This window comes from Scardinius erythrophthalmus, assembly GCF_964197995.2.
Source record: "Scardinius erythrophthalmus genome assembly, chromosome: 2".
Lineage (NCBI taxonomy): Eukaryota > Metazoa > Chordata > Actinopteri > Cypriniformes > Leuciscidae > Scardinius > Scardinius erythrophthalmus.
Genome location: NC_138222.1, coordinates 51,287,411 through 51,299,771, shown reverse-complemented (window position 1 = coordinate 51,299,771; position 12,361 = coordinate 51,287,411). Strand labels below are relative to the sequence as shown.

Here is a 12,361-nt window from a genome sequence, read left to right as displayed (position 1 = left end):
CCTATAAGTAACTTTGCAACTAAATTGAAATTGGAAAAATTATTAGAATGATTTCAGAAGGATCATTTGACACAGAAGACTGCAGTAAAATTATGCTAAAAATTCAGCTTTGATCACAGGAATCACATTTTAGAATATATTAAAACAGAAAACAGTTTTTTTTTTATTGTAATATTTCACAATATCAGTTTTTACAGTATTTTTGATCAAATAAGTGCAGGCTTGGTGAGCATAAGGGACTTCTTTCAAAAACATTTTATCAATCCTAAACCTTTGAACAGTAGTGTAGATTTTTAAACTGTAGAAAGTAAACACCAAATGTGAGGCTCAAATCCACAACCTTGAGAATCAGAGTTTAATGCCCCACTAACTGAACTAGAATAGGATAATAAAAAAATCAGTTTGCATTGCATAAAACCCCCCACAGCTGCAGTTATAATTAGTAACATTACAATTTAGCTTTTACTTTATTTGCCCAAAGGGAAAAAGACATGGGGAAAGCACAACGTGACAGATTTAATGAGGGCACTTAATTACTGACACAATTAAATAATAACAAATGCTACAGCACCCACATGCATAGATTATCGAGAATGCTTGATTCTGATTGGTCAGTCTACATTCTGCAGCCAAATATTATTTTAGAGTGACGCTAAACTGCATAATTGACCGCAGTCACAGGCAAATGATTTCCTGCACAGCTGTGCTAGTTTCAAGTCACTTCACATTATCTTTCATCTCACATAATAAAATCCTTTCAAGCTAAGAAAAAAAATTATTGAAAAAGGAAAACATTTATCAAGGTGAAGTCAGAAGGGAGTCTTTTTTCCTTTATAGTATTATTCAGTTTTGTTTCATTGGAATTGTTTCACATTGACTGGAGTGGAATCAATGAAATAGTGTCAGTAAACAGTAAACGGTTCATTTCAGCGATGCTGATGGCGGCACATCGAGTCTATGTTCTAACTCGGGAAATCAGCAAGTTAAAGCAGCTCACCTTTGGTTTATCACTCTTCTGTAAGACTTCAAGTAGGTGGCGACGGAAGCCCTCAAGCTGAGAGAGGCCAATCCTGAATGAACATAAAAGCATAAGATAAACGTTCGTCTGCTTAGACTTACAAATATATACAACACTCATTTACCTGGGGACCAGATCTTTTCCCAACACGACTGAGGTGACGAACTCTTTCGAGTACTCCATTGCATCCTCACTGTGAATTAAACAGAAACAGAAGTTTGGGGTTAAACACGTCAACATGAAAACTGTTCAAACCTTGTTTTGCTGCCATAACGTGACGAATATCACATTTCAATCTGACATCTAACAATCGATTTAATGCTGACTTTATATTTAAATTTACAAGGAATATGTTGTTCATCTTAGAGTTCCAATCTCTTTATGCAAAAAAAAAAAACTGTGCTAACGGTGTAAAGTATATATCAAGAATGGCAGGCAAGAATTTCTCTAATCTGTAATTGACATCATGAACGGCATAAACATGAAAGAGTAGTTGTGAGACACATTACCTACCGAATTAAACCAATAACTCTGTGTTTCAGAAAAAGGCTTTGGGGTGAATCTCAATTCAAATAATATCCTTCCGAAAGATTAGTGCATCCGGTGGATTCGTGCATTTATGTGAGAACTGTAGTTTGTGACCGATCTCTTTTGATTGTTTTTTTAAATGTATGAAGCTGAAAGTTACACTAACGTTGAAACGTTTGGTAAGGTCGGTAAGATTTTATTATTGTTTTTGAAGGAAGTCGCTTATGCTCACCAAGGCAGCAATTATTTGATCAAAAAGACAGTAAAAGAGTAATATTGTGAAGTATTAATACAATTTAAAAGAACTGATGAGGCGGGATATTTTGAATGGCTCCTCCCCCTTTTCAAAGAGCCAATAGTGTTTAGTTTACCTCACAGACTGCAATTCGTATTTGACAACGCCATGGAAGAGAATCCAAGCGCTGATGATACGTTGGATTCAATAGTAGAGGTGTGAATAAATTCTAGCCATTTAATTTTTAACCAACGTACAGTTGGAAAACGGAATAAAACTCGAACGTTTGAGCAACCAAAAACACATCTCCAACCCATATTGCTCCGTGAAGTGAAAACGGTCGCTTTGGCCAGGTGGTATTTATAGCATGGGGCGGGACATTTTACATTCTAGAGAGCATTTGATTGGACAGAAGATGTGATGAGAAGCTGAAATCGGCGGTGATGTCATAAAAATCTGTGATCCATTTTAGCGTAAGTGAGGGACTGTAAGTTTTGAACGCTTATATCTCCTAAATGTGAATTTTTACATTGTTTTAGAACACACCAGATTATTCAATAACCTTAAGACTAACATATTCATACTAAAAGCTAAAAAACTTACATTTTGATTTCAGGGGGACTTTGGATCCATTTAATGCATTCACGCAGAATAAAAGTATTAGTTTCCTTAAAAAAATATTTTTAAGATAATTAATTTATAATGCAATTCACTGCCCTTTCCCGGGGCTTTAAATCTCAGTCACACACTATTAGAAAATTGCCAGGACTGACTTTTTTCACATGTCATGTGACCGATCTCAACACTGCAAGTATTGATTTAAGAGAACATAAGAATATGAAAAACACTGAAAAATGCTTTGTTCAACTATGGCATCCAATACTTTTATAGTGTTTTTTAAAATCACTTATAATTTATAGAAGTGGAACGAGGATGAGAAATAATGACAAAATGTTCATTTTTGTGTGAACTAATCCTTTAACACAATAGTTTAATCTCTGCGCATGAGTCTTATCTAAAGTCATCATGCCTGCTGAACACACTCTTTCTCTTAGAGGAGTACAGTTTTCAGCATAATCTATAAATGCAGTGCAAAACAGTAACAATGGGAAAACGGCAAGGTCACACTGACCTGAGGAGGCCGCCAGGAGGGGAGTAAGAATAGCACTGCAATGAAGGATACTCCGGCCGGAGGAGAAAGGACAAGATGGCGGCCGTTCCCGCACCCAGAGAGTGACCCACAATCACCAGCCCATAGTGCATCGTCCCTTTACCCTGAGACACATGGACATACACAAGCACAGCAATCTACATCTTTTTGCGTCACATGATATCATGCACAATGAAAATGTTTGCATGCAACATGCAAATGTTGTCTGAGGATACTGGAGAGAATTTACATGACAGTCGTCACGTTACCATGCTCAGGCCATCTGTTTTTAAAATCCATTTTAAGACCTTTTTAAGACCCCCACAATTAACAAACCCACTCAATCGCAAAATAAATTATGCATCTCAAATTCTTGTACTTAATTAAACAGGCACACATTCAACTGCAAAACAGGATAATTGCAAGTTCAAAATATTCAAGACATTTTTTATTCAATATATACATGTATTGAAGATGGTTTATGTACTGAGTGTGATAAATAATGGTGTTAGTCTGTTAGCCGCAATATATTACACTGAATTAAGGACCAGGTACAGTATACTGTGTAATCAAAATACCTAAAGTAAAGATTGTATGCATAATGCAGACTTTTATTTTAAGCCTGTGAAATGTATATGCTACTACTAAACCCAGAGAATACTTTTTGTGCGCAAAAAAAAAACTTTATTCAACAGTTTCTTCTCTTTTAAATTAAATTAATTAATAAGATTAAGCTTTGTAATATATAAAATAGCAATGGCATAAAGTATAGAATCAACCTATAGTGTGTTTAAAACATTTACGCTTTATACTTTTATACGTTTATAAAAGCGTTTATACTTACCAAATCCCTTCCAAAGGCTTGGGAGAGAATCATTTCTTGCTCTAGTTTCTTTTTTATGTATTCAGCTGAATAAACCATTCCCTAAATAAAGGATTCACAAAAAGAAAGAATGAGTTCGTATTAATATCCATCAATATTATGTATCCTGCTTGTGAGTGTTTGTGTAGAACCTTGTGTCCGAGCCACGTGCCGTGTTGCTCTTCTAGAGGCAAACGCTCAGAATCGCCTGTGAGATCTGTTAAAGCGTCCTGAGAAAGAGGGAGAAAGATACACTTATTAAATGGTGAACCAGAGACTAACGTACAGCAAGCCAGCCACTATCGCATAAAAACTATTGGGTTTATTTTGCAGTCTTGACTGTTGATGTTGACTCTATACATTAGGCCACTTATTATATGGCTAATAAATAAATAAATGGACATTAAATATTGAGTTATTCTATTATGTGAAAAGAAAGAGACCACAGAGTGATACAAGAAACATGAAACTAGCAAAGCTTTGTATGAAATCGATAGTTTGGTACTACAGTCGGATGTACAGTTTAGTGTAATTTTATAAGGGCTTCCAGACCATTAAATTATAATTTTTGCCCTTAAAATGGTCTTGTGTGGGTAAAGTACTTTCTTATATCATAGCTTAAACATACGTCTTAGAAACAGCCTATATTTGAATGTATATTCAGTTTTTATTTTACTTACATTATAGTTTTATTAAAGTACCCCATTAAGGTATTTTAAAGGTTCCTAATTTAGTTTTGGAGGTCTCCTACAATAAGTTTAAATATCAGATATATGTATATATCAGATATATGTATATATCAGATGGGCCAGTCTTTTGTGATTGGTTTACCGCTCACAGTGCATGTCGGAAATGAAACGCCCACTACAATATCTGAATCTGAATTTTTTTTATCTTAATCAATGGCGTCGATTTTACCATATCAATTCTAGTGCGAGTCCTCATCCTTTGGAAATGCATTCAAAGTGATTTGCTTTAGCAGTGCAGAAAACAGCATCTTCTCGACAAGTCGACAACATGAACCAAACTCTTCCAGTCTCAGCAACAACATCAGTGTTTGAGGACAGGTCAAAGTATATGTTAATACGCAGGCAGTAAATGAAGACCATAGGCTGGCACAATGCAAATTTGTTTCAAACCTACGTTGTTTCAAGCGGGAAGTGAGACTTGAATTACTGACGACTAGTTTTAGGCAGTTCAGAATTTTTTTTTTTTTCGGGAGACAATAACTCCCTTTATCATGCACTTTAAAACTTTGCATACTTTTTACATTCACAAACAGCTATATAACACGCTACATGAACATTAATATCCAAAAAGCAAAATAGGGGCACTTTAATATTTTGAATTAGCTTTAATTTTATATTTTTAGTTATAATTTTTATGTGTTTTTGTCATTTTATTAGTTTTTTTATTTAAATATTGTTATTTAGGTTTAATTGATTTTTTATTTAGTTTTACTTTTTATTTATTTCAACTTAATAATTTTAGTGCTTCAACTTAAACTTCCTTCAGTTTTTTTTGCCAAGGCAATATTAGTTTTTCAACAAATATTTATATTTTATTTATTTTATTTCAGCTTTATTTCAATTAACATAAATGTTTATAATAGTTTTATACCCTAATAACCCTGTTTTTAATTATCTGAACATACACACAAGCACGTTCACTGTAAAAAGAGAAAGAGCTGTTATAGTCCACGCGTGGTTGACTAACCTTAGGGGACAATGTCCCTCTGATGCTGATCACGACTTTTTTCTTTGCATGATCCACTGCTACAAAGAAGGGTGTCTCATAAACCTACAAATCACATCAGAAATATGGACAATAAATTGTCACACACGGCTTCTCAAATATGTTAGTCAGGCAATGACTCACTGATGTGAAAAGACATTCATTACACAAGACCACAGGATTTCAGGGGTCAGGGGAGTTAAAGCAGTGGTTTTCAAACTGTGGGTCGCGACCCACTTGTGGGTCGCACAGTGAGAAAAGGTGGGTCGCAAAAAGGCACTTAGCTGCAGCTAAATTTACGTTATGATGAGTGAAACATAACCAGTCCGATTAATGACCAAACGACTCTTAAGTGAGTTTTAGCGCCCGCCAAAGTGATTTTTTGTCCCGCCAAAATCTTATTTGATCGGTGAGTAATTAGATGAACTGCTGCGCTTGTCTGAAAGAACGTCGAGCAGAGAGAGAGAGAGACTCGGTCGCGCGCGCGCGCTCTCTCTCTCTCTCTTCGGAGCCAGGCGAAAGTGAAACAAGACTTCACCATCTCCAAACTAAGCGCTGTCTTGCTCTCTCTCTCCCTCGCACATATTAATCAAAATAAATCAACATGGTGGTAAAAGGTCGGAAGACCAAAGTTTCATGTGGAGTATTCGGAGATTTTTTTTTTCCTGAATTACTGCTGGGTGTGAATTGTGCTAAATAAGTTGCCTTATCTTCTCTGAAAAGCGTCCCAGACATTCAGCTGCTGACATAAAACAACACTTTAATTAAACGAAAAAAAAAAAACCTATCCAGTGATGAAATGTTTTCTGTGTTGACACAAATCTTGGATGTCCATGTCCTAACTGCTGGGACAATCACACAACGCGCACATGCACACGTCCAATTCGCGAACTAATGACTCCTTTGAACCGATTCATTTTAATGAATGGTTAAAACAACTGGGGCCTCATTTATAAAACTGTGCGTAGGAACCTTACTAAAAGTGTACGTACGCACAAAAGCCAAAAATGGCGTACGCAAAAAAATATTCAGACTTATAAAACCGTGCGTACGCCAGAACCTGCGCAGAATTCACTTTATAAATCCCAGTCAGCGGAAGATTGTGCGCACATGCGTCTCCACCCCGAAATAACCATATGGAGCTTACAACGCCTAGTTTTACTATGCAGATCCTCATCTACATATCATTTGCATATGATTATTCATCCACGTGATAACTTAAACGTTATCACGTGGATGAATAATCATATGCAAATGATATAAACGGTACAAGAAACATTACATTAATACAAATCAAGTAGTTGTCTATCCTTGCCTTGTTTTTGAATAGCCTACATAAATCAAATAGTGTAAAATACATTTCAGAGAAAGTTTTTCTCAATCTTTTCCACTGGCCGAATTGTATTTTTAATTGATTTATATTTTTAATGGAAACAGATAGGCCTTGGGCATTATTTGCACGAAACTATTTTCTCAGACAATCTGGTATTATCATGATAAGCAATTATCTCTGTGGTTAAAACATTAAAGCACGCCACAGGAAAAGTGTTCAAAAACAATCGCATCCACAACAAATATTTCTAATGATTGAATTAAAAAAAATGTTGTAACTTCAGTAATGATTGCATGTTTAAGTGTTTAACTCCATTAATTTGAATGGCATATTTAATATAAATGTTTATATCAGAAGTATTTTATTTATTTAAACTGTTATTTGCGTCAGTTTCACTAAACGGCTCAACGCGCTCGCTGCCGCGGACATTTAAGAAGGGATGGATATTTGCTTCAAGTGACAGGCTTGGTGATTGAAACTGTATTTATATAATCTTTCTGTATATGTTTAATTTTCTTTAGATTTTCTGTATAAAAGTGACCAAAAATACATTTAACTCCAGCTCACCATCGGTGTCGCCAAAGTGCTCCATCTCCAAAATGTGCGTACGCATGGGTCAGAGTTTGCGTGCAGGTGCGCAAATTTTCCCGTCAAGTTTTTCTTTATAAATCCCACCTTTTGCGCAGGAACTGGCGTACGCATGTTTTCAGCCCCGTTTTGTGCGTACGCAAGCTTTATAAATGAGGCCCCTGATCTTTCCAACAGTGAACTCAGGAGACGTCTGAATCGGTGTATAATCAGTAGGCTAACACTTTACAATAAGTTTCTATTTTATTAGGCTACATAAATTACATAAAAAGTACAGTTTGCTTACTCAAGCTTAAGCTTTAAAATAAATAAAACCCCTTGTTTTTTTTTTAAAAGCATATGAATTTTTTCCACACAGTGCTATCAAGAATCGATAAGAGAATCGTTAAAGAATCGGATCGACAATCAGAATCGTCAGTGGCATTATTATTATTGATAAAATCTTATCATTTCCCATCCCTATGTGAAGACGGTAAAATTATAATCAAACATTAAAGAACATTCATGGTTTTTTTTTAAGTTTTTAAAAAAAATTAAAAGTTTAAAATATTTTGCTAACATGAGGTCTTGTCACTGTCAGTCTTTTTACATCAGTGCAAAACTAGGGTATATTAAGACCATCAGCATGCATTGATTAATCCCATGGCATGTAGCAAAAAAAAAAAAAAAAAGTGCGACCAAATCATGCTGGTGCGACCAACTGAGAAAGTTGGTAGCACCAGTGCAAGTGGGTCTTGAGATTGATTATACTTGTCTAGGTGGGTCCTCGAATGAAAAAGTTTGGGAACCCCTGAGTTAAAGAATTAGTGTAAGATGCCATACTGCGTCATGGCAGGATGTGTAGACAATTTGGACTTCTTTAAGGTCTCGGTCCAGGAATTGCCGTCGAATGGCAAGAACGTTACAGCCACAGCAGTTATCCTCCTCAACGGTGACAGACTGAGAGAGACGTGAATTTGAAACTGAAGTATTACAGCTGACGAGAGAAAAGAAAGGAAGAGACACAAAAAGAGAAAAAATTAAAGGCATTCAATTTCATCCATGTGTCCTAAACGGACATTTGTTAACCATGAGAAAATGCAAAAAAGGTAGATAATTAATTTTATATATATATATATATATATATATATATATATATATATATATATATATATATATATATATATATATATCTATATATACACACACACATACACACACATTTACACAGATACATTTGTTTGTGTTCTTATTGAGAATAAATTATACATTTATGCACATAATAAATCAGTTATCAATAAAAATGCAAGAAAAAAAAAAATTATATAATTTTATATATATATATATATATATATATATATATATATATATATATATATATATATATATATATATATAATAAACATTATTACAATTTAAAAGTTTTCTACTGTTTAACTGTAAAAGCACTAACTGTTTTCTATTATAATATATTTATAATAATATATAGAATATATAATTTATTCCTGTGATGCAAAGCTGAATTTTCAGCAGCCATTACTCCAGTCTTCAGTGTGGCATGATTGTTCAGAAATCATTTATTTGAAATATTAATCTCCTGTAACATTATAAATGTCTTTACTGTCACTTTTGATCAACTGAATGCATCAGCTGAATAAAAGTATTAATTACTTTCTTTTTTACTTTTAAATATTTTGCTTTGCCATCAATGGAATAAATGACATTTAAATAGAACAGTTCTTTTAAATTTTAATAATATTTCACAATATTACTATTTTACTGTATTTTTTGATCAAATAAATGCAGCCTTGGTGAACATAAGTGACTTCTCTCAAAAACAGAAAACAAAATCGTAATTATTCCAAACTTTTGACCGGCAGTAAAACTGAAATTTTCTCCTCGGATTATGCCGTTGTTGATTTGGTATTAAGATCAGGTATCAAGGGGAATATTCTCAATTAAATTCTGGAAGCCGTTCACCCTTGGTAGTTAGGAATAGGCTTAAACTTCAGATTGATTGATTCAGCATTACATATAGTGGTGTATAGGCAAGTCTACCAAAACAAGATGGTAGGAAGGAAACTAAATCACTATAGGAGCATCTCTTATTCGCTCATCTCACTTACTGCCACCTGTGTGGAACGTTCACAACCATTGTTACTTACGAGCAGGTGCTGAGGAGTCTGCAGAGTCCACACGCTGGCTGTCTTAAAAGATATACGGGCCAGCCATATGCCGCCATGGCAAACAGCATGTAGTAACACACTTCCTTATACATGGCCATCTCAGACTGCAAACAGATGGAGAGCATTATTAATAAAAAAACATATATCGACACAAACACACACCTTTACCGTATTCTTGAAATACCGAGTTCTTGAGGTCCAAGTATTTAGTTTTGCGAGTTACAGGCATCCCGGACAGAAAGGCCAAAACGTCATTGTTTGCCTACAAATGAACAGAAAAACTATTTTTTGAGGAATATTCGTTCAATCGAAAGTAATGAAACTGATAAGGAAATGCCACGATTCTGCAAACCTGATCCAAGATGGCTGATCGCTTAGCTCGTTGTCTCTGTCGAAGGAGCACCAAGCCAGCGATGATGTCACTCGGCACGATGTCCAGGTCCCGGAAAAACTCGGCAAACAAGCTGGCCACCTCAGAATAAGCATCCTGAGAGAAAAAAATCTTCTACTGAGAATGGTGTGTGTGTGTACAGTATGTATGAGACGCTCTCACAGTAACTGGCATGAGTGTATTTGAGATGGTGTTCGAGTCTTACAGATTGTGTATCTTTCGCTCTAGTGCAGCACATGAAGAATTTGAGCCTCCTGCTCCAGCTGCTGGCTTGACCCTCTTCTAGCCTGTGTCTGAAAGAGACAGATGCAACCCAACTGAGCAAACATCATGAGAAGATTTGGGAATTATAGGTCTATAGATACTGGAATGGCAATGACGCAAACACATATCCAGAAATCTGTGCAAATTTTGTGTTGCATACCCTGATAGGAACCAAACTAGTTGACAGCCGACATAATGGCAATACGTATACACAATGTTTACAAATGGGATGTGCACAATATTGTTGAAATTTAACAAACACTTCATTTAGACAATATTTACTCAATTTATTAGCATAAAATATGCATACAATTCAGTTAATTTAGTATTATTTACACATTTATATGCTATTATACATCTACATATTTATTCATATTTTGAATTAGGTTTTATTTTCATATTTTCATTTTTCACTTTAATATTAGTTTAAGTTTTAGTCATTTTGTTATGTGCTTTTGTCATTTTTATTCGCTTTTTCTATTTCCATTTAGCTTTAATTTATTTTTATTTCAGTTTTTGTTTTATTTCAGCACAACTTTTTAATTTCGGTTAGTTGAAAAACAAAAATTGTTTTTTTAAAGTTTTATTTAGCAATAACAACTCTGAGACTACAAACACTTAAGCTGAGAGTAGTTAAGTAGTTATCTTCTAGTCATTGATTAGCTTATTCTGTCTTGATAATCTATAAATCTTGTTCCGGGGGCGGGGTTTATGTAAATTTTAGGGTTGGTGATGTCACTAACCCGGGAGGAAGCTTGTGTAGTCCCAACCAGCCTTTTGTTGTAGTCCTTAAAAAACAAGTTCTTTAAAAGCAAATATCTCCCTTTGCTTTGAACTTTGAGCATTGTAACTTTGCAGGTGTTGTTTATGATCAAACAGCAACATTACACACTAACTAAAAGTTAAAAAAGTGAAATCATAATCAACCACCCCTTTAAATTTTTAATTTTAATTCTCCAATTCTATTCAATATATTTTTCATTTATGTATTTGTTTTTATGTATTATGTTGTTCTGATTATTATTTTATTTTATTGTTTTGTTAGTCAGGGTAATAATTTTGTGGAATTTGAACTTGTGACGCATGGGTTTGGTATCTGAAGTGTCACGATTAGATCCAAGGAAGACGGAGATGATTGAAAGGTAACAAGTTTGTTTAATAAATAACTCAGAAACACAGCCAACAGGCGAGACAGCGTGCAACACACAAACAATACCAGACACTAGAGTGTCCACGTGTCCATGGTGACAGATCGGTGGCGGGAAACACAGACAAGGAAACACATGTGAGGAATGAAAACAAACTAAAAGTCCATGAACTGAATATCACTGAACATAATGGTGACATACACTTATTCCATGTAGATAAATACAATACATACAATTAAAAAACCCTATAAAAAAATAATAATTTTCTATTTAAATTTTGGCCAAAAACCTATAGAAATGATTTAAATGGGTAAAATGACTGTAAAACGACTAATATTGCCCAGAACCCACTGCGCGTTGGATGAGGATTCGATTAGAACTACGAACACGAATAAATAAATAAGATCTTTTTTGCAGCAGCAAATGTAATGCATATAAATGTGTCTTTGCAGTGTGTGGACACAACCACCATACAGTACAATGAAAAAAATCCATTCACTCCTTATTTTTTATCCTCAAAAAGCCAAAAAAAAAAAAAAAAAGCCACTCTCAATAATGCCGTTTGGATTTTCTAAGCACTATGATGTCATATTGCTCATGCTCTGCCCATGACCACTGATGGACTGGTTCTTGAGCAAAAAAAATAAAAAAAAAATTAAAAAAAAATTACTGATCGACTGTCCCATATTAGCATATTTCCCGTATTAGCATATTTCCCGTATTAGCATATTTCCTGTATTAGCATGTTTCCGCCCTCAGCCATTTGTAAACTGTCCGCCAAGGCAGGTTGCCAAGGCTGCACTTTACGCATCTTGTGTGGACACGCCCCACAGAAGAGAGGGGTGGGGTGAGCAGTTGCTCATTATCATTTAAAGAGACATGCACCGAAACGGGTCACTGTGAACAGAGCGGTTTTTGAGGAGGTTAAAGGGTGTTGTTTTACAC

At 34.9% G+C, this 12,361-nt stretch overlaps 1 protein-coding gene across 5 annotated transcripts in view; it reads right to left on the bottom strand.

The window, feature by feature from the left end:
• dagla (diacylglycerol lipase, alpha) overlaps window positions 1-12,361 on the bottom strand; it is a 42,383-nt gene that overhangs the window by 12,045 nt on the left and 17,977 nt on the right. For all 5 annotated transcript variants that reach the window (XM_081359669.1, XM_081359672.1, XM_081359671.1 and 2 more), the window contains 11 exons: window positions 10,210-10,297; window positions 9,966-10,100; window positions 9,798-9,875; window positions 9,593-9,717; window positions 8,271-8,424; window positions 5,510-5,593; window positions 3,946-4,023; window positions 3,776-3,856; window positions 2,914-3,056; window positions 1,143-1,211; window positions 998-1,070 (listed from right to left, as the gene is read on the bottom strand). In XM_081359669.1, coding sequence (XP_081215795.1) covers window positions 998-1,070; window positions 1,143-1,211; window positions 2,914-3,056; window positions 3,776-3,856; window positions 3,946-4,023; window positions 5,510-5,593; window positions 8,271-8,424; window positions 9,593-9,717; window positions 9,798-9,875; window positions 9,966-10,100; window positions 10,210-10,297 — 1,108 coding nt within the window. The remainder of the gene's footprint in view (window positions 1-997; window positions 1,071-1,142; window positions 1,212-2,913; window positions 3,057-3,775; window positions 3,857-3,945; window positions 4,024-5,509; window positions 5,594-8,270; window positions 8,425-9,592; window positions 9,718-9,797; window positions 9,876-9,965; window positions 10,101-10,209; window positions 10,298-12,361) is intronic.